This window comes from Aspergillus brasiliensis (genome assembly GCF_001889945.1).
Source record: "Aspergillus brasiliensis CBS 101740 unplaced genomic scaffold ASPBRscaffold_22, whole genome shotgun sequence".
NCBI lineage: Eukaryota > Fungi > Ascomycota > Eurotiomycetes > Eurotiales > Aspergillaceae > Aspergillus > Aspergillus brasiliensis.
This window is the reverse complement of record NW_027137463.1, coordinates 181,621-203,080: the sequence shown is the minus strand read 5'-3', so window position 1 is coordinate 203,080 and position 21,460 is coordinate 181,621. Positions and strand designations below refer to the sequence as shown.

The window sequence follows — 21,460 nt, the reverse complement described above, 5'->3', positions numbered from 1 at the left end:
CTCTCTTGCCGGTAGTGCTGAAAGTTAGATTTACTCAGTAGTGGTCGTCGCTTATGTTCCCTAGAATGAAATATATATTTGATCTGGGATGTTTCATAGATATCTTCAAACTAAGCACTTAGCCCCGGCTACCACTATTGCATGGAATAAGTACTTGACCTAGATGTTAAATATCAATCCAATCTTCTGTTTTTCCTTCCTTCGTCCTTTATATTCTAAAAATAGAAACTCTTCGGGTGTGACCGTCGAAGGACTACTCCAGGACGTATCCGGTATGTTTTGTTGCATCATGAGATATATATTCTGATTATGTTGAAGACGCTGAGATACGTTCATGATGACACCGTAGAAGGCTCATTTGGTGTCACAACTGATCGGCTTGCTGCAACACCAACGGGTGCTGGTGCGATCCATTGTTGTCCTCCTCGAGCAGGTATTGGTAGACCTCCCATGATTGTACTTGCACTTGCTTAGAAGATCCAAGAACTGTTCCATCTGCAGCAATCGCCTGTGCGCGAACACTCCGGACTGCAAAGGGGACGTGATGAACCGTCTCAAATCCTTTTCGTACCGCCGTGGTCTGAATTTCTGTGCTTTGAACGTCCTCATTCCACTCCGTTGACAGGCTGTCAGTAGTATCGACCTGTAACCACAGCCTCCACTCGACCGTCTCGGTGTCCCCATTCCATGAGATGTATATATCCGTTCCGCTATCTGCCCCACGGTGCCCACCGCGTTGAAAGGAAACCACGGCGGGCTCTTCGCTGGAAAATCCAGTCCAATTTGCCCGAAAGGCGCGATAATTTTGCACGTCCCCGCGATTGAGCGGGCGAGAATCCAGATAAGCATGGTAGATGGGTTCCCCATTGGGCAAATACTCGGTGATCGCTCCCTCCGAGCCCCAATTGATGAATACGTTCCCATTGGGAAGGGTCTGCAGCGAGCCCTGTGACTTGACCAGTAGTAGATCAGGCGGTATAAACGACGACTCGAGCGTTGCATGGCGAGTATCGTGATCTAATTTCAGAATTTTGCCGCGGGAGTAGGGATAAATTTGAACTTCCTTATCACCGCCACCACCGCTTTCAGAGCCGTAAATAGCGTTGTCAAATAGCGTGAGTATGGTTGCGCCGTTATCATCGACCTCATCAAGGTACCGGGCATGATGCTGGAAGCCAAACTCTACTTCAGGGCCGAGGGTGAAATCGGATCGTGACCCTCCTAAACGCCAAATAATACTGCCATCGGTGCTGTTGATCTTGTAAATGGTGCTGGCATGACGCGCGGACAGAAGGTAGTGACCGTCGATGCCCTTGGTCACTGAATTGATGTGGAAATAGTCCCAGGCGGTAGAGCTATTATGACCAATCCCCGCTTGGTTGTTGGGAAGTGGAAGCGCAGATTCTGCAACAAGAATAGTCGTCAATATTGGCATTTGCTTGCTTATTGCTGTAGGATAACAGGATGGGGGGAGGCATACCCTCCGGGCCAATGTGATCTAAACTTCGCCATTCGAACAAGACTTTGCCGTCGCTGATGTCCAACTCTGTGGGATTTGATAAGCTACGTTGTATACTTAAAGACTTTGTAGACCTTCATGAGTAGAACCCACCTTGAAATATGGCATTAACAATCCAATGTTGTCTTCGGTCGGATGTGTAGTTGCTTAAATCCCGCACCTCGGGGTGATGAATCTGGATCAATGCTGTCGATTCGTTCAAGATCTCAAACTCATGTTTATCGGAGAGCAGGTGGTTTCCCGCGCGAAGTTCTTTCACCGTCTCATACCGTTGATTGAGGAGCACATGGTGGCCATGGCCATGTCCATGAAGTCCATTGTGTGCCCCTTCAAAAGCAGCCAGGACATCCTGACCATTCCACCGCGCGGCTTGAAAGTTCCCCGTCCAGATGGAGAAGTAGGTGTACCCGGACCAGACTAGGTCCCCATTGTCGCGGAGAATATATGCACCAGGCTGCTGTGGTGCTCGGTGTTCCGGCTCGGAAACAGCATTGAACGGGGCAACGAATATGTAACCCCGTTCCACCCCATCGGTTGCTGGGATCGTGATATTCAGAAGGGGTGGGGAGAGATCAGGTCTCGACTTATATCTCGAGTTGGCAAAGACGCTATGGCTAAACAGAATGAGGGCCAAGCACATCCATGGCATGCGCAGAATAATAGGCAACAACATCATGAAATGCTATCTGCAGGTACAATTCGAGGTCGGGATGCGACCCCGAGTACCATTTAAGTAGCGCCACACGGGAACCTGCCAGCCTAATCACCTCATCCGCCCTAAAATGAGATGGAGCTACCAAGGCACATCACCCCAAACAACCCTGCATTGAGTGAAACCCCGCCATGACCCCCACAATAGACCGTGTTAATTACAGCAGTGATACTTTAGGAAGACTACTCGAGAGGGAGAATAATGCAAATTCCCATTAAATTGAAGCTACTCTCTACATTGATTTCTCTTTCCCTCATACTACATACCGAAAAGCTGCATAGCTTGGCGAATCGTGGATATGAACAGCTTACTAGTTGTAAGTACACGCTTTGAAATGTGACTTCGCCAAATGAGACAGTATGAATATCCGGTCATTGATGGAATATCAGTCTATAAATGAAAGAGAATCAACATCACATATGAGTCTATATGCCGTGGCTTATCAATGGCTAGAAGTATACAAAGCCCGAAAACTGGTCTCTTTCGCCAGCAATGTCTCCGGCCTATCAAACTCCACAAGCACTCCATCATTGAAGAGTGCCACTTTATCAAAGGCTGATATATTGTCGTACCGGTGAACAATCGAAAGAATGGTACAATCATGGAAGTGGCTAGCAATGATCCGCTCCATGAGCATCTGGGTGGAGGCATCGACCCTAGAACAAGGTGTTAGTTTGTATCAGCATCTCTAGGCAACAAAGCAGCATGGAAAAGCATGCATACCGACTCATGGCTTCATCCAGGATGAGCACCCTGCTTCTCCTCGCCATAGCACGTGCTAGCGCCATCAACTGCCCTTGCCCGGCTGACCACAATCCCGGTTCTAGTTCAGCATCCAGTCCGCCCATCTTCTGAACAATGGCCGACAGATGGGTGGCTTCTAGTACGCCTTCGATTGCAGCTTGTGACAGTGCCTCGTCGGGATCAATGTTGAGCCGGATGGTACCAGGGAGGAAACAAGGGTCCTGGGGCACAACGCTCAGACGCCCTAGAATATCTTGGGAACCAACATTGACCAGATCAACATTATCAATTTGAATGGAGCCGCTTTGTATAGGGAGCAAACCGCCAAGACAGAGCACAAGCGATGACTTGCCGCTTCCCGAGCGTCCGCAGATGGCGACCTTTTCTCCTGGTTCAATCCGCATTGAGACTGATTTCAGAACGGGGTGGGATCTGTCACTTGCGGGTTAGTCTTCCAGACATCCAATTGTACGATCTCCACGGACGAATGGCCGGTGATTACATACCCGTATGCCGCCACTACATTGTCCAATATGATTGCCCCCTGACTGGGCCATTCAACCTTCTCGCTTACCGAGAACAAGGGGGACTCAGCATCGGTGTGTTTGTGCTGTGTTTCCGACGGCACGTTCTGCGCGAAGGTTTTGATCCGGGAGACAGCGCCAAGGCATGATTCGGTCAGCGACCAGAATTTAAGCAATCGTGCCAACGACTGCGTGAAGCTCATGAGTGTGACGATTGCTGTTCCCGACGACCCCGGATCAAAGGAACTCTTCGTGAAGACAATGAGGATCATAAGAAGAACAACGAGTCCGCTTGCTATCAGGTCCATAGCGAGGGTCAACCACTGTTGGATCATGTATAGGGTATACACGCATTTCTGTGAGTCATCCACAAGAACGAGGTTGCTCCTTTCAAACCAAGGTTGCCGGCGAAAGGCACGAATCGTAGATATGCCGCTCAGTGTCTCGGAAAGATGCTGGTATAATGGAGCCTTTGTCTCAATGCTGAGGAGGCGTACTTGTCGAGATGTACGGAGGTAGTACCTTTGAAGGAAGTAGCATACGATGAGAAGAGGTGGAACCGTGAGAGACATATACTTCGCGACCACGAATAATATGATCATCTTCAATAAACAAGCCCCGAAGGCTTTATCACTTGCACTGTTAATATAGGAGTCTTCCGGACACACCTAGATCTCAATGCTGGATATCATGTCAACATACCTTTCGTTGTGTTGATGGCTGCAAGGGGTAAAGTCATGTCGGTAAGTTCCAGGTCCTGGTTGAAACTGCAGTGGAAGCAATACATCAGCATCGGCGACCCTCTAGAGTACTACACTGATATTCTCACCGATTCAAGATGTCGCCTGAGTTGGTCTCACTTAGCCAAGATAGCGGAGCGCTGGCTACAAGTCAGCCAACAGTCCATTGCCCTTCAAGGGGCGGTAAATGCGAAAGACACGTTACCGCAAAAGAGTTCTGAGCAAAGACAGGTGCAGACGCTCTGCCGTGTTGGATATCATATAAAGCAGGTAAATCCTGTAGATGCTTAATTCTCTGCAAATGGTAGTTTGTACAGGGATTGAGAACATACCATGAGCTGGCGGCACCAATGATGACAGCACCCAGTCCAAGGGCGATGAAAACACCTAAATACATCCAATGTTCCGTTTCCGGGCTTTTAGTACTAGCGGCTGACCACCACTTCATCCAAAGTGCTGTAGGAGCTCGATTAGCTTGGTTGCGCTACAACATCGGTCTGGACAACAAGGTCGACCTTACTTGAAAAGTTTTGAAAGAACGCAAAAACAAGGACAAGGACTACGTAGAGAAACGAAAGTCCCAAGCCTGCGGACTTCAGGTAATATAAATAAACGGAGCGATCTTTGCCTGGCCGGGAGATTGTGTGTTTTGGATTCAATTCGTTATCATTTGAGGATAGAGCGTCACTCGTTGATTGAGAGCCCTGCTGTTCTGGAATGGCCAGGTCCGGTCCGGCCTCGTGGCCAGCAGGAAAGTAGTTTTCATTAGGCGAAGAGGGGCTCGAAGCGTGAAATACCTTGCGAGTTAGCACTGTACCCTCTTTGAGGACAACTGTTTGATCGGCAAAGGCTGCGATTTTGGCTGAATGAAAGGTAAACCTAGTCAGCACATACAGGGGTAACTTTGTCTGGAAACATACCATTGTGCGTTGATAGAATGACAGTGATGCCTTTCCGACGGAGATAACCTGTATGTCTGTCCAGCAGCCTTTCACAGAGTTTATTGATATTCGACGAGTCGAGTCCACTGAAAATATCGTCCAGGACTACCATCTCACAGCGGGAGTAGATTGCACGAGCAAGCGCCTGGGTTGATATACTCCTCTTAGCGATGACCAACAAATGAAAGGTACAGAGCAGTAACTTACAAGGCGTTGCTTCTGTCCTCCGCTGAGCATAAATCCTTGTCCTCCAATTCTAGTCAAGTCCCTATCTGGCAGGGCTTGGACCTCCTCTGTCAGACAGCACATCCACAAGACCTGGCCGTACCAGTCCGGTTCAAAGTCGAGCGGGTCAACAATGTTGCCACGAACATTAGTATCCACAAGCCAGGGCGTTTGGGCACAGTATGCGATGGGCATGGAAGGTACAGATACCCGACCTTTACTGATCACGGTTTCACCTAGGACAGTCTCGAGTAGCATCGTCTTCCCTGAGCCTATTGGACCCATGATCACAGCCAATGTGCCTCTTGACACGCTCAGATTGACATTGGAGAGCACGTCGCATCCTGAGGTCTCCCACCTTATGAAAGCTTCCCTAAACTCAACAATAGTTCCCTTGTCCAGGTCCAAACTATCGAGATCCCCGCTATCAAGTAGGGTCTTTGGGCATGGACTATGTCGAGCCAGATAATCTTGTATTCGACTGAAACAGCCCAAACATTGAACGATTGCTGGCAAGGTCTGTATGAAGGTCCAAACGGGCATCGTGATGAGGGTCATCAAGGACAGAGCTGTGAATGCTTGCGAAGAGTTCCATGAGTGATCCTTCGTTACTGATGATATTATCGTGAACAAAGTGAATGAGGCTGCCGGTGCGGCGAGCCACGGGAAGCTGGCTGGGAGGCTATATCAGCAAAGCATTTTCGGAATCCAAGTATAACCGTGGAGGTGGAGGGAATGGTTTAAAATAGGTAAAAGAATGTATGCGCAGTCAATGGGTATTAGACTTACATACAAGCACTTCCCAGAATATAAGTTTGCGGAATTTGCGGGACGTGGCGATTTCGGTAGAACGAAACCCTGAAATGAGTGCCTCAACTCGATTGCAAAGACCAAGTACTTTGAATGATTTTATGCTGTTCAAGACTTGCCGGGTAGCATGAATCCGAAGCTCGACCTTCGTGATCCATGCGCGTTGAGCTCGGTTCTTTGATTTCGAGATCTTTATTATGATCGATATACATGCTGATGGACAGTCAGACAAAGGCGGTAAAAAACATTCAAGGCGCATACCCAACGAAAGGATAACCGGCATAATGCATGATACTGCAAGCTGGCGTTCCAACAGCCACAGTGCCAATCCAATATCAATTGGAGATGCCCACACCTCGTGGATGTCTCGCAAGCTGGTAGAAATGCGCTCCACATCCGTCCCCATCAGAGTGATAGCCGTGTCCGCGCCCATATCCGATGATCGGAGCTTGAGGGTCTGTTCGTAGATGCCCGCCAGAAGGCTACCGCGAATACTAATAATGAACTGATATGTTTGTCGGTTATAAAGCGCTGTGGAGACCTGGGATGCGTTAGCCGTCTTGCAATACTAAGCAGAAATCCAAATCCATTTCCCTACTAACTCACAGCAAGACCAATATATACACTACCCGAAGCTGCTATTAAACCGTACCCTTTGTTTCTTGTCTCTGAATTGTCCGGGAGTGCAGCGTATGCTGTGATCGAATTTACCAAAAGGGGCTGCATGATGGTAAATCCTGAAAGACACAGTCGAGGGATCACTGCACCAACGAAAGCCATCTTGTACGTCCGAAAAAGGGTCATGAGGAGTTGGTTCTTTTTCGTTTGGTCGACTGGAGGATGGAATTATTATTAGCCTTGGCATTTACAACGAGTACAGGTTCATGTAAGACCCGATAAGCTTACCTTTTTGCCAAAGCCTCTGTAGTCGCTTTGACAGTTGCACACCCATCAGCTCCTGGGCAACTGGGGGAACATCTATTAAGCCTAAGGGTCGCCTAAATCCTTGTTGCAATACGGGCAGAACCCATAGTAACAGTCCCAAACCCCAAAGACCGCTCCTCTCCTCACGGGACGCCTGACGGCGTGGGGTCGATGCTGTCAGGTAGTCATATTTGCTTTGTGACTCCGCGATAAGCAAGATAGCATGGATGGCTAGCACAGTACCGATCAGTGCTGTTGCATTTGGCAAGTGAGAAGCGAACCAGAAGGAGCGGACAAAAACCACGTCAAAAAGCACAGCTAGGAAAAGATAGACGTTAATAAGGATCGATGGCCGCAGTGTCCGATGGTACTCTAGGTATGATAGACACAATGCTACAGAAGTCCCAGCAGCTCGCAACAAATGAGCAGCTAAGCTGGCCGGGGTCTTGAGAACTGTAATGCGCTGACGAAGAACGAGGAGGGCTATGTCGATTGCGAAAATAATAAGATACAACGTCTAAATCCTGTTAGCAAGAAACGTGTATATGGGTATTCCGCCTCTCACCGAAACGGAAGCTAGCCTATACGACCTGGCGATTATGATTGGTCTTCTAGTCAACTGCAACGCCCGTATGACACCGACAATGAGAAAGACGGAGGAAGGAACACAAGCCAGAAAGACATCCTCGAAGAACAAGGTGAAATCAAATGTTCGACATTGGCTGTTCACCACAGGGCCGAAGGAGGTATCACTCGCATGGCAAAGCCTTTCAGAAGCCATCGTAGCCCGCTGCTGAAAGAATTGATCTTGAGTTATCCAGGATGAGGTTGCAGTAAATAGTCACAAGCCAGGTCTTCGGCCGTGTTCCGACTTCGCTTCTGCATCACTTTGCTATTCGTGTGAGGTTACGAGGCTCACTAATCTGTCTTGGGCTTCCCTCAGCTACAGCATCACGCAGATCTTCAACCCCGGATGGGTAACTGCTCGTGTGCCCCCATGCTCGACACTTCAAATCTGTGGGCTGACTATTGCGCCATCATCCTTCAGGGTTTGCAAAAGCTAAGCCCGTGTCCGCGGCAAGGCCCGCAGGCGGATCGGCACGATCACAGCCAATCATGCCCTAAATCAGATGCGGCTTATATGGGGGCGGTTTTCGGCGATACCGATCCAGAACCTGACTATATGAGTCTCCAAACATAAGCATTTGGAGGAGCAACTGGGAGATGCATGCTGACAGGAGAGGGGGATTATGCAGGGGGAATAACGCAATTGGGTTGACTGATCTCGTCATATTCCTGAGTGCCGATCTGTCAAGTTTGATGACTAGAACCCTGCTTTCCACTGACTGACGGATTGGCAGCGTGAGAAAGGAAATAGTGAACGCTTGTACTACTTAAGGGCGCCAGATATCAGCCGAATAGATAGTCTTCAAGCCAGAGATTTTCTGAGCATCAATTGTGATTTGGTGATCACACAAAAATATGCCTCATCCAGAAACAGCTCAGGAGCAAATGGATGCCAGAGCCATCGTGACGGGAGGCGCTGAAGCAGTACGTATACCCTATACTTTACTTTCACGATGGATACTAACAGGTCATCTAGCGACAAACCCAGATTCGGGTCCTCGTTGCCTGCCCTCGTTCGGGTTCCACCCTCTTCATGCGAATCTTTCGCGAACTTCCTGGCTGTGCAGTTACAAGCCGCTTGATTCTGCAAGGCAATTACCACAAATTCAACGACCAGACTCTCGCTCGCATCAAGCCAGACTACACTATTTTCTCCAACCCAGAATCTCATCCCGTCTATCAACAAGCGCTGTCGGAAGGTTATGCCACTCTCGTCACCAAAGAAGAATTGGGTCATGAATTCTTCAAGGGCGAATGCGACTTCAACGTTCTTCCCAATCGAGATGCCTACGAGCTAACACGGCCGGCATTCCTGGTCCGGGACCCAGTGCGCGTATTCGATAGCTGGAAGAATATGGGCTGGGGCGATCTCTATAGCTTCTTCATATGCTATCGATCACTCTTTAAAATGCTGAAAGGCAGTCCCACTCCGCAGGTGGTTCTGTATGAGCAATTGGTGGCCGACCCCAGAGATACGGTAACAGCACTGGCACGCCACTGGAACATTCCCTACGATGAGCGCTGCTTGGAATTCAAAAAGCCCTTTGGGGATTTCATCTTCAACGGTGACCGCGAGCACGCAATTTATCAGGGTGCTGTTCCAGATGGCCTCTTTAACCGCGTCAAGTCTCATACCCACATCGAAGACTTCCACGGCCATGGACTGCTCTCCGCCCTGGAAATCGAGCATATCGAAGCCGAAGTAGGTGGTCTATACCTCGAGGCCTACGGTCCACAAGTAGACCGTGTTTCAACACTTCTGTCCCGAAAGACATGGTTTGGTTTTGATCTAGACGATACACTACATGAGTTTCGCAAGGCGTCCGCCCATGCATCCCAAACCGTATTCGCGGCAATTCGAGCCAACCATCCCGAGACCAACGATACAGTCGAAGATTTTGAGGCGACTTATCGTGACATCCTTCGCACAAGCACTGCCAATGCGTTTACGGATGGAAAGTCATCGGAAGACTACCGCAGCGAGCGATTCCGCCGTCTGCTCGAGTCCCACGGGCATGAGGCTTCCCCGGTAGAACTGGAGCAGCTCTTGGCAGTATACAAAAGTAGTCTGCGAGCCGCTTTGACACTGAAGGCCGGTGCGCTTCGTCTCCTCCGGAAGCTCAGATCTCATGGAAAGAGAATCCTTATTGTTACTGAGGGCCCTCAAGATGCACAGGAATGGACGGTGTCAGAGCTTGGGTTACAGCCATTCATTGATATTCTCGTCACTACCAATCAGGTCGGCGTTTCCAAGGTGGAGGGCCTGTTCTCCGCTGTCCTAGAAAGGCACAATATCCCCCCAACTGACATGGTCTACGTGGGCGATAGCGAACAGCGTGATATTGCACCGGCACGGGCTGCCGGGATAGATACTGTCTTGTATGATGAGAAGGGCAACTGCCGGCTTGGGGACCCCCACAACCTTCGGCTAAACTCATTGCCGAAGTTGGAGTATCTGGTGGACCGCTGTCAAGTTGTCTGAGTTGTGGGATCTGCGCCATGGGGAAGTCGCCAATTGAATAGCTACTCGAACAGGACTTTGTTGCCGATTAATTGTTACCGGTTGGGAGTAATTGCTCCAAAGGATGTGCAGCTCGTATCTCATTTTATTTGTGGTCAATCTCGGAAAATGGCTGTAAAAAGGGTAGCAATAAGGGAAAGGAAAAATTGAACATCATTCTATATCAGTTTGGACTAACTTTCTTTTTGTCATCCGCTATTGAGACCAGCAAGGCTCAACAGAAAATATTCTTGTGGTATCAGCTGCACTAAGCCGACAAGGGTAATGTAGTGCGACCCGGCCCTGTGTCCAATGGATATAGGCATACCGGACAATGTGGTTCGTGGTCTCCTCTCCCCGATACGAGCCCCCTGACGGATTCCCGCTAGCATCCGAGGCTGGCATAGCTGTATTTATTGCCTTTGGCTTGGTCTAGTCTATTCGCGAGAGATAGCATGATACTAGGATTTGACAGAAAGACGGCTTTGCGTAACGGGTGGAAAATGTATCCATGTGGCAAAAGTCAGTGACTAGTGCCTCAATCTTCCATCTGGGATTAACTGCGCTTCGTAGGCCATTGTGATGAGGGAAGATGTTCCTAGATATGTCGGACATTCCTCTAGCTAGTTCCTTCTGCTAAGTTGCTTGTTCTTTACGCTGTCAATGGTGTGTGATATCATGTCTTGCCCGGGGCACGTGCAATCCATCCTTTGGTTCATCCTTGACCGGTCGAGGCGGGAATCTCAGAGCACAGCAATTGATTCAGAGCACCTCCGCCATATTATGTGTAAAGCAGTGATGGGTCACGAAACCCCAAAAAGGCAAGAGGGTGCCCATCGTGGCGACTGGAGTACACAGTAGAGTCGAGACGGAGAATTGCTACGGAGACTCAGTTCGCATGGCACATGGCCGAACAATCTCCTGATCTACAAGCCACTAAACCTTACTCCTGCCGTTGTTCTGATAGGTGGCAGTCTGTTCCACCATGTTGAGATCAGTAAAGAACATCTTGGATGGCGGGCATTGAGTTGGCGCTCGGGACCATCGTCCTTCCGAAAAGGGAAAATCTGCTCGTCGGCGGTTCCCGAGTGGCAATCACGTGCCCCCTCCGGTCGCGGACAGTGACGCAAATGAATCATTCATGATTGCATGGGACAAGAACACTCTTGCCCAGTCAATGCCAGGCCTTTTTCCATTGTTCATTATCTCGGGAAATTGTCAAAAGACTCACTCCGTTGTGGTTAGTAGCATACGTTGAGGCAGTATCAAGCAAGGGGCAGTGTGCACACTAGTACCTAGATATATGTATTCTATTCCTTCGCGTCCACAATGTAATCCCGTGGTGTTCGATCATGAATCATCGAGTTTGGCATAACCATGGGACGCAAGGCTTGGGTTGAGTCCTGCAACGAACATGTCCAACGATTGGCTGGATGTGAAATTTGCAGGGTCCAAGTGGACGCGGTACCATGGTTGCGGAATCTGGGGGCAATCTAGTGACAAGATATCATCCTCCAGTATCGCCAGTTCTCGACTTTCTTCTTCTTTAAGGCCTCAAGTCTTGCCTGCAACACTCCCGCACCATGAAGGATCGGCCATGACCATATGCATGGATTGACATCAATTGGAACAGTGAGCGTCCAAGGTGGTTTCAATTCTCGCCGTCCATGACGGTCAATCGCAATGCCGTTGTCCGCGCGGTCCCCGCAATATTCTTGACCGTGACTTCGATCACGGTCTTGCTGCGTTGCTATGTCCGCCTCAAATTGATCAAAGCGTTTGGATGGGATGATGGTATTATGGTGCTTGCTATGGTAGGTGGACTTGTAACAGTTGAGACCGGCGAGGCTGACACTTTCGCAGGCTGTCTTTGCTATGTTCTGTGGCGTCATGATCGGAGGTAGTATATATGGGACTGGGAGACATTTTGATGAGTTGACTGCAAGCCACCGAGTCACTGCAATGGAGGTGTGCTCATCTTTCCTCCTTCTCTCCCCCCCCCCGATGTCTGACAACCGACGATCTATCTAGTACTGGTGGCTCTGCGAGATTGGCTACTGCTTCTCTTCCATCTTCTGCAAATGTTCGATATGCATCTTCCTCGCGCGTATAACCATTAAGCGCCCGCATCTCGCCTTTCTATACATCATCATGACCTGCACCGTGCTCATGGGGCTTGTGCTCATGTTTTCTCTCTTGCTGCAATGTCGCCCCGTGTCTTATTTCTGGACCAGGGTGGCCTTTGACCCCACTATCGAGGGGACATGTGTGAACACCGAGGTGGTGATTGCCCTGACCTGGGCGTACAGCGCGGTTGCTGCGTGCTGTGATCTCGCCGTGGGGATTGTTCCTTTCTTCATTATTCGGGGGCTAAACATGCCGTTGCGGAGAAAGGTTGCTGCTATCAGTATTTGCAGTATCAGTTGCATGTGGGTAGCCTAATATATCTGTCCTCTGTCTCTCTCAGATTCAGTACTGACCTACCGTTTGAAAGTGCCTGCTGTGCCGTCATTGTGCGTATTCCTTATGTACCCACATTTGCCGACCGTGACTTTCTCTGTAAGATGCCCCTGTTCTCCACCCTTTGCCGGGAGCATCGGGTATTAATCAACTATAGACGCAACCTATGAGGTGGCCGTGTGGTCTAACATCGAGGTTGGCCTGGGGATTTTTGCAGGTAGTCTGGCCACGCTGCATCCATTGCTCAAGCGTCTTCGTTCCATTTTCACCAAACCTGGACTGAAGCGATTGAGCTCACGCAGCTCGTCGGGGCCCACGGCAGCCAAGCCAGATTTTGTTTCTGTCTCTTCCTATCCATCCGCCCCCGTGTCCTTATTCCGTCCCGGAAATGTGATGAACATGACCACCACCATCCATGCAGATGGTGCAGGGGTGGCCCGGGCTGGTTCTTTCTCAAACAAAGCCAACCCTGATGACCCTGATATGCGGACAAATGACATCTTGATCCAGCAGACCTTCAACCTGAACACCGGGTGGGATGCCGGGAATGACAATAACGTATGATAGATAGCAGTGGATTTTAGCTTTTTCGATGTGTACTTTTACTAGCATAGACGATTTGCTTACTTAGCTTAACTGCTGGCCAAGCTATGGGGCCAGTGAAGCATAGCTTGTGTGTCTTCATTGAGGGAATTCCTGTGCAGATAATACTGAGACTTAGAGGGCCGAACTTTGGCCGATACAATTGCTGGATTTGGTGGGATGAAGACGGGACGTGTATTTAATCTCTGTACAGTAAGGAATACTAATCATATCCTTAGTCTGGCCTTTCATCACCACAAAAAAAAGGGCATTTCTTCATAATCAGATGCTTCGCTGCACTGGCTGTTGTGACCACGTCATGGCAGGGCGGGGTTGACTGTCGATCATCTCTTCCCCTCACCAGTTGTCCTTTGCACTTGGCGGCCATCGTCCACCATCCTAACCACAACACCTCTGTCTCTACAAGAATTACCTATCGGAAGAATTATGGCCGCATATCCTCGTCCTGACTTCTACCGCCCCGCCCTCAATTGGCTGTCCCTCGATGGCTCCTGGGATTTCATCTTCGACGATGCTGACGCGGGCCTAACTCAACAATGGCACCAGCAGGGTCTTCCCGCCCAAGAAGCCGCACAATCCAAGCGCCAGATCAATGTCCCCTACGCATTCCAGACCCCTGCGTCAGGCATTGGACTATACGAGGTTCATGAAGTGCTGTGGTATGAACGGAAGGTCCCCGATATCCGCACCCCAGACGAACAGGCCAAAGGAAACCGACTCATCCTGCGTTTCGGGGCGGTCGACTACGAATGCACCGTCTGGGTTGATGGACAGCTGGTTGGCGCGCACCGAGGCGGCCATGTCCCTTTTGAGATCGACGTGTCGGACGCATTTGGGGCTCAGGGAGGACCGGACACCCGGCGCCTCACAGTTCGCGTCCGCGACTCGGCAACCGATCTCGGGCAACTGCGAGGGAAGCAATACTGGGGACCTGTGCCACAGGAGATCTTCTATACCCCAACGAGTGGCATTTGGCTGTCCGTCTGGCTCGAGAGTGTGCCCCGGATGCGACTGGGTAACAGCAGCGACGGGACAGTCCTGCGGTCGGACGACATTCTAGGTGGATTGCTACGTGCACGACTCACGGTACGAGGTCGTCCTATCGCCGCCGGTTGCAGTGTGGAGATTGAGGCGAGCCTTGCAGGCACGAAGGTCAGTCATAGCAGAAAGGAACTCCCGCGTGACAAGGATTGGGTGGACCTTGCTGTCGATATGCGCGTGTCGCAACTCGAGTTCTTCAAGCAGAAGAGCCCGCTGAATATTGACGGTTGTTGGCACGGTAGCGTAGCCCTCTGGGCACCGGAACACCCAATCCTGTATGATCTGGTTTTGCGTCTCTACGACGCCTCGGGCAATCAAGTGGATACAGTCGAGACGACGACGGGCATGCGAAGCGTTTCCTGGACTCACGGTGATGGGACCTTCCGATTGAATGGAAAGCCATGCTTCCAGACTCTCGTACTGGACCAGGGATATTGGCCGGAGACAGGCCTCACACCACCGTCACAAGATGCGCTGCGAGCAGACATCGAGATGGCGAAGAACATGGGGATCAATGGGTGCCGCAAGCACCAGAAGGTCGAAGACCCCGTGTTTCACTACTGGGCCGATCGCCTGGGGTTTCTGGTCTGGGGCGAGATCGCCAATGCCTACGAGTTTAGCGACGAATACATCTCGCGCTTCAACAGCGAGTGGGTGGAGGCCGTGCGCAGGGATATTAATCACCCGTGCATCGTCGCATGGACCCCATTCAACGAGAGCTGGGGCTACCCTTCCTTGAAGGACAATATTGACCAGCGCAACCACATCCGGTCGGTGTACTACCTCACCAAGTAAGTTAAGGATTCCTCTATTCCTGGAAATGGAAAATAGCTCATCAGTGTAGAACCCTGGATCCCAGTCGACCCATCAACGACAATTGTGGATGGGAACATGTGGCCACAGACTTGACAACTTACCACGACTACTCCGACTTCCCGGCGCTGACAGAGACTTGTGCCGACTTCCAAGCTGGTATTCTGGGCAAGAAGGCGAATCGCGACATGTTTGTGCCCCCTATTCCGGCCACTCCTTCTACGCCTCTGGATTCTGGTGCACAGCATCTCCCGGGGGCTCCCGTCATTTGTTCCGAATTTGGTGGAGTCAACATTATTCCCGCCAAGGGGACCGCGGCAGGGGAACGAGACTGGGGATACACCACCGCCAGTGATCCGGATGACTTGCTGAGTCGCCTGGAAAAGCTTGTTATGGCCGTGGTGAAAGGAGGGCATTCGTGTGGGTTGGTTTATACACAACTGTATGTTCCCCCTCGTAATTCCAATTGAGACGAGTGATTTGCGACCGTGCTGCCTTGCATTTGCTGCGTCAATCAACAGCGAACGAGGAGACTTTATAATGAGAATGTAAGATGGCTAACATTACTTTAGGTGTGACATCGAGCAAGAAGTAAATGGCCTCTATTCGTTCGACAGAAAAGAAAAGGTGCCAGCTTCCCGGGTCAAGGCCATTATGGATTCGGCTCACCGGTACTACCACGAGCATGTGGCTCCCAAATAGACTGTCGTGCCTATAGCGTATGGGGTGCAGGGAACGGTCAATCTTAAACCCTTGTAGATTGAAGTAGTGGGCCCTGCAGGCGGCAATCTATAACTGCCTTCCTCTATCAAGAGACATCTCGGTCGCTGGTGGTTCGTAATAGAATCAATGTCGAGGATATATCAATAGACAACCCTGGATGATAATGAAGACAACAAAAGCACTTGTAGTGAGGGGACTACCACCATCAGACCGGTATCCTCAATGGCCAGCTTAGACCATGACGAATACAAACGCATCGGCTTCATCTGAACTGAAGTTTAATAGCGCACTGGCTATTTAGACTCAATGGTAATCCCATAATGGTTATATAATTAGTTACAGTCATATACATGGCTTCTAAACTAAGCACTCCACGCTTCCTTCCCTGGTCCCTTGCCCACCACTCTCCGAGGTGGAACCCGCCGTATATCGAACCGAGATCGCCGTGGTCTTCACAATGCCTGTCGTCGGTGCGCTATCTTCACTGCTGAGACTGATATCATCTGCCCCGGCGTAGTGATGGTATTTCCGCATCTCTCTCTTGGCTGCAACCTCGTCGACCCCTGGCACCGGTGGTTGAGGCGTTACCATCTCGAATGCGACCGACGCATCGCCATGTGATGCCAAATCCTTGATGTGAGACCGATGCATGTATGAGGTATTAGATGTGGGAACATATTGCCGGCCTGTCGAGGGGTATGTGGGCCGGCGTGATGAGCCCAGCAGACGAGGCAAATAGGTACTCGCAATGGCCTTGAGACAGGGGGCACAGGCAGCCAGAACGGCGACATGGACCTCGACTGCCGAGCTGCAGAAGCCAATCGAGTAGGTAGCATCGTACACCGGATGCGTTGGGAAGAAGCCTTGAGCAAGGAGGACTATCCGCCAGACTCCTACCCCAGTTGCCCTATACTTTCCTCAGCCAGATATTCTTCTCATTCTCTTGGGATATGTTGTACCACTTACACCGCGCCCATGCAGAGCACCACGCAGACAGCAACCTTCCTCCTCAGCGGCATGTGCAACCCCCAAGTGATGATGATCGGAATCGACAGAACCAGCTAGTCAGTGAAGAGGTATGTTGCCGCTGTCGCGACATAAAACGCCCCCTGGTTGATGCACGATCCGTGTGAGATTGAAAGGTCATAGACGTAGGCCACCGGGCTGCACTGAAAAATATCCACCAAGAGGACGGCGATGAACAATGCGATCGTTATGACCATGGTGGACCAGATGAGAAGATTCACGATTCGCGATTGGGATTCGAGGCGACGCAGAAAGACAAGGATGGATAACTTCACCATTGTGAGGCAAGGGTTGTAGATGAGTTGATTGGCAAAGTTCCACTGATCGTGTCAATGTCAGAGATACAGATCGGGGAGGATGAGCTCCTACAATGAGTCCTTGCTTGATGTCATAGTCTTTTGGGATATCCCAGATATGGATCCCCACGTAGTTGGTTTTAATATCTGTAGTGGTCAATAATCGGGAGAAAATGCATCGTTGTTTAGGGGCCCTACAATACCACGAGGTGATTGATTGCCCGATGGCGAGAATCTGCCAAAGTCAGTCGTATGTAAGGAGTATCCCAGGAGAAGAATCCTACATATCCAACCACGATCAGGATATCATCTTCTCGCGGTTAGCCAATTCAGCCAGTAGATACAAGGTGTATCTCACCTCCTCCCAAGCGCGACCGAGTCAAGTAACGACTCCAGATGCGCAGCAGTACTGCGATCCCCCCAAGCACGGGGAAGGCCACAACCACGCCCAGAGCGATCCTCTGGTGACCGTCATCCACCATCTTGGGTGTAGAGGCGGACGGGAAACAGGACCCATCGATACCGAAGGCGATATTGCCTGCTGGATGCTGTTCTGCTTAAGATTAGTTGGCGGACTGGAGGCATCTGCGCCAACCGGGAATAAACCCATGCCGCGAGCGAGTAAACGCTTGTAGAAACATCTGCATGAAACGACACTACTGCAAGGCCTGAAATAATGCAGAGTAGAGTAGACACAAGCCTAGTACAATGTTATTCCACGACATGGTTGGACTCCACCAGTCAAATCCCGAATAGTATACATGCCGGTCGCCTAGCGATGTATCCCAGTACTCGCTAACTATCTACTGACGGCGGGATTATAGTTAGTAGTAAGCGGAAAAATTTGTCCGACCAGGTCCCCCTGTGAGATGTCCGAGTCTATTCCCAGAGAGGCATTAGACGCTAGACTAATGCATATTAAACTGCAGAGACGCGTTCCTTGACGGCGGGGGGTCCGTCGGTTCTCCGGCGGAGATGACGGCCGTTGCTGGCCTCGAATTGGTAAAATTGGCAGGTCGGAGATGAAACACGGCAGAGATGACAGGGATGTGAGCAGAAATAGCCGGAATTCCCAGTGCAATGCATTATTCAGGTGAATAGAAACGAAGATTTTGATATGGTAGCCGAGCTCATCCGGACTCATTTCTAGAAGACACCAGGGCTATTTTCCCGGTCGGGAGATTTGCCGTCCACGGTCGCAACAACTGCCTTCTTTGCTTCCCTATTCCCTGCCTGCTGCATGAATGTCCGGGATTTAGTTAAATCCCATGCAGGAACGATAGTCGTCTGACTCACCTTCAGCCGAAGTAACTATTACTTAGTAAGTTAGTTAAATCCGGGGCATTCAGGCACGGATGACTCTGCGATCGCCTGTTGCTGCGGATCGCGGGCCCCCATTTGAACAGCAGGAAGGGTCGGACAGATATTTTGTGTCATGAAGTGGATATCCGGACATATTTCTGGATATCATTCTCTGTTCGTTCCATCATACTCATTGAGACTGATTAATGGATCAAGTCCGACTCTTTTTCTTTCCATCCAAGGCAATGTCATTTCCGAGCTGCGCCGGCTCTCCCTCGGAGACCCAGTCAGGGCTGGCTTAAACGTCTCACAATACGAAAAGGAGGCACGGGGCCCTCGAGATTATGGAATCAAGTCTCCGACTATACTAGATCAGCTAGCTCTAGAGCATCCAGTTCCGCTCGTCACGAAGCCAAGCTGACCGGTGGAGGATAGCTTAATTTAATGCGGGTTAGGAGCCACCTCACCACTCGTTGCCGGAAGCACTAACGCTGGTTAGCCAACGTCGGTTACTGCCTAGCGAGATGGTCCATCGTATCAGCTGGCGGCCGGACTGGCTTAAATACTGCTGGCTGGGCAGTGTTGGGAGCTGCTCTCTCGTTGGTGTCGTGCTCAATGGCTCCTTCAACTTCATTGCTCCTTGCACTCGCCCTCGGGACTGTCTCCCAGGCCAGTGCGGCCTCCAGGACAGTCCCCGTCGCGGCCACCACTGTGCCATCAGCCAACGCCGTCGCCAATGCGCCCTTCTTCGACAGTGAAGTCCATCAGCTTACGGATGGTGTGCTAGCCCAGCTACAGTCTGTCCAGGGAAACTCTACCGCGCTATTCGAATTTGGCCGGAATTCCTCTGCACAATCCCTCCTCTCATCGGGCGACTGCAAAGTCTTTCCCGGGGATGCGGCCTGGCCATCTAACTCGACATGGTCACTTTTCGATCAATTGCTTGGTGGTGCTCTTATAAAAACAGTCCCCTTAGCCGCAGCCTGCTATCCTTCCTGGTCCCAGTACAACAAAACCGAGTGCGACTACGTGTCGGACGAGTGGACCGTCTCCTACCTCCAGTGAGTCCACCGCTTGTTCCCATGCTCTCCGTCGCATCTGCCAGAGCGCATCGTATTAACGAAGACATGATGAATAGTGCAGCGGACCCCGCGTCGGTGATGTGGCCGCTGTTTGAGGGTCGGAGTTGCCTGCCACCCGATCTGACGTCCGGATCTTGCACTCTAGGAGGCTACAGCAGCTACGCCGTGAACGTCAGTACGGTGGCACAGATTCAGCTGGCGGTGAATTTTGCTCGGAATGCCGGTCTGCGTTTGGTGGCCAAGAACACCGGCCATGACTTCAATGGCAAGTCCACCGGCGCCGGAGCCCTCGGCATCTGGACGCATCACCTCAAAGATATTGTGTACTATGAAGACTACCAGCTGGGCAATTATAGCGGTCCCGCGGTCAAGATGGGTTCGGGCGTGCAGGCATTCGAGATCTATGAGAAGGCCAACGAGCTCGGGTTTACCGCAGTAGGTGGTGAGGGCAAAACTGTGGGCGTGGCAGGTGGCTATGTCCTCGGGGGAGGTCACTCGCCCATGTCGAGTGTGTACGGATTGGCGGCAGATCAGGTGCTGGCGCTGGAGGTTGTTCTGGCTAATGGTCGCTTTGTTACTGTTACCGAGCAATCGGATCCTGATCTCTTCTGGGCCCTTCGCGGAGGTGGAGGAGGTAAGTTGTAGAAGCTCCTTTCTATTCTAGTGACTGTATCGTTCATGCGGACAAACAGGTACTTACGGCATTGTGACCTCCATCATCTCTCGTGTTTACCCCAAAGTGCCCGTCACTGTGTCGACCTTTTCGTTTACAACCGGCACCAATGTCTCTGCTGATACCTTCTGGGCTGGCGTGCGCGCCTACATGCAGCGCTTTCCAGCCAACGCCGATGCCGGAACCTACGCCTACTTCTGGGTCATCTCAACGGGCACTGACGAGTTTGAGTTCCTCATGAACCCCTACTTCGCGGTGAATCACACCGTGGCCGAATTCAATGCTCTGATGAAGCCCTGGTTTGACGAGCTGGATCACCTGGGTATCTCCTTCCAGCCCAACACGACCTACTACGATAACTTCTACGATGCCTGGAACGCGGGCTTCCCGCTGGAGACCGTCGGCTCGGTGACCATGATGACCGGATCCCGACTCTTTCCACGCACCAACTTTGAGAACCCAACGCTGTTCAACCAGACTGTCGCTGCTCTCCGTTCTACTGTATCGGCCGGTTACGCCCTTCTGGCGTTTAATATGAAAGCGGACTTGCTGGACGGGGTGACCCCCAGTTCGGCCAACCCCGCCTTCCGCAAGACCCTGATGCACGCCATCACGTCGACCAGCTGGTCAAGCAATGCAACCAACGCCGACATCCTGGAAGAGATGGAACACTTCACTTACGATATCCTAGGAGAGTGGCGACGCACCTGCCCGGAAGCGGGAGCCTACATGTCCGAAGCGGATATCTTGGAGCCGGACTTTCAGCAGGCCTTCTATGGCTCATACTATGATCGACTGTATGCCCTGAAGCAAAGGTATGATCCTACAGGGCTCTTCTATGCGCCCACGGGAGTAGGTAGTGAGGACTGGCAGGTGCACAGCTTGGATGGACTGCCGGATCAGAATGGCCGGTTATGTCGCGTGTGAGTCGGGATGTAGATAGAGCAGCACTCGCGTGTCTTGATGGTTATTGCTATAGACCATGTATATATATATTGGTTTTCTTCATCCACGAATATATTAATCATCATATTTGGCAACATAAACCAGACGTGCTCCGATGACAATGATCTTACTACTCCTATGTGAAATGATAGGCGTTCGATATTCAACAGTATGGCTATCATAGACCGTGTCTATATGCAACCACTAATGGCTGCTAAGCCCCCTAGCTC

The 21,460-nt window shown here is 50.9% G+C and overlaps 6 protein-coding genes across 6 annotated transcripts; 4 read left to right on the top strand and 2 right to left on the bottom strand.

Moving 5' to 3' along the window:
- Positions 1-86: 86 nt before the first annotated feature.
- ASPBRDRAFT_79374 (uncharacterized protein) lies at positions 87-6,995 on the bottom strand (the record flags this gene model as incomplete). Its single annotated transcript, XM_067629449.1, has 14 exons — positions 87-1,404; positions 1,481-1,546; positions 1,613-2,133; positions 2,693-2,887; positions 2,955-3,407; positions 3,482-4,124; positions 4,202-4,266; positions 4,329-4,383; positions 4,555-4,695; positions 4,760-5,101; positions 5,160-5,325; positions 5,388-5,641; positions 6,477-6,756; positions 6,822-6,995. The coding sequence occupies 14 exons, from the start codon at positions 6,993-6,995 to the stop codon at positions 365-367; spliced, it is 4,395 nt and encodes a 1,464-aa protein (XP_067473516.1). The 3' UTR covers positions 87-364.
- A 1,612-nt stretch (positions 6,996-8,607) lies between these two features.
- Positions 8,608-10,393, top strand: ASPBRDRAFT_189058 (uncharacterized protein). The gene is made up of 2 exons (XM_067620147.1): positions 8,608-8,690; positions 8,743-10,393. Exons 1-2 carry the CDS (start codon positions 8,622-8,624, stop codon positions 10,246-10,248), a joined length of 1,575 nt encoding a protein of 524 aa, XP_067473515.1. The 5' UTR covers positions 8,608-8,621; the 3' UTR covers positions 10,249-10,393.
- A 1,540-nt stretch (positions 10,394-11,933) lies between these two features.
- On the top strand, positions 11,934-13,290 carry ASPBRDRAFT_138318 (uncharacterized protein; the record flags this gene model as incomplete). The annotated part of the gene is made up of 5 exons (XM_067618984.1): positions 11,934-12,080; positions 12,130-12,234; positions 12,298-12,695; positions 12,761-12,825; positions 12,884-13,290. 5 exons carry the CDS (start codon positions 11,934-11,936, stop codon positions 13,288-13,290), a joined length of 1,122 nt encoding a protein of 373 aa, XP_067473514.1.
- A 465-nt stretch (positions 13,291-13,755) lies between these two features.
- On the top strand, positions 13,756-15,885 carry ASPBRDRAFT_138311 (glycoside hydrolase family 2 protein; the record flags this gene model as incomplete). Its single annotated transcript, XM_067618982.1, has 3 exons — positions 13,756-15,161; positions 15,215-15,625; positions 15,756-15,885. 3 exons carry the CDS (start codon positions 13,756-13,758, stop codon positions 15,883-15,885), a joined length of 1,947 nt encoding a protein of 648 aa, XP_067473513.1.
- A 378-nt stretch (positions 15,886-16,263) lies between these two features.
- Positions 16,264-17,834, bottom strand: ASPBRDRAFT_79370 (uncharacterized protein; the record flags this gene model as incomplete). The annotated part of the gene is made up of 6 exons (XM_067629448.1): positions 17,585-17,834; positions 17,513-17,536; positions 17,302-17,463; positions 17,004-17,252; positions 16,873-16,967; positions 16,264-16,813 (listed from the first exon to the last, which is right to left on the bottom strand). The coding sequence occupies exons 1-6, from the start codon at positions 17,708-17,710 to the stop codon at positions 16,264-16,266; spliced, it is 1,206 nt and encodes a 401-aa protein (XP_067473512.1). The 5' UTR covers positions 17,711-17,834.
- Positions 17,835-19,349: 1,515 nt separating this feature from the next.
- On the top strand, positions 19,350-21,341 carry ASPBRDRAFT_428848 (uncharacterized protein). Its single transcript, XM_067624889.1, has 2 exons — positions 19,350-20,246; positions 20,305-21,341. The coding sequence occupies exons 1-2, from the start codon at positions 19,451-19,453 to the stop codon at positions 21,210-21,212; spliced, it is 1,704 nt and encodes a 567-aa protein (XP_067473511.1). The 5' UTR covers positions 19,350-19,450; the 3' UTR covers positions 21,213-21,341.
- The last annotated feature ends 119 nt before the right edge of the window (positions 21,342-21,460 follow it).

Coding starts and splice junctions, on each gene's coding strand:
- ASPBRDRAFT_189058 (XM_067620147.1), top strand. CDS start 8,622: ATGCCTCATCCAGAAACAGCTCAGGAGCAAATGGATGCCAGAGCCATC. Junction 8,691..8,742: donor TGACGGGAGGCGCTGAAGCA/GTACGTATACCC, acceptor CAGGTCATCTAG/CGACAAACCCAGATTCGGGT.
- ASPBRDRAFT_428848 (XM_067624889.1), top strand. CDS start 19,451: ATGGTCACTTTTCGATCAATTGCTTGGTGGTGCTCTTATAAAAACAGT. Junction 20,247..20,304: donor CCTTCGCGGAGGTGGAGGAG/GTAAGTTGTAGA, acceptor GCGGACAAACAG/GTACTTACGGCATTGTGACC.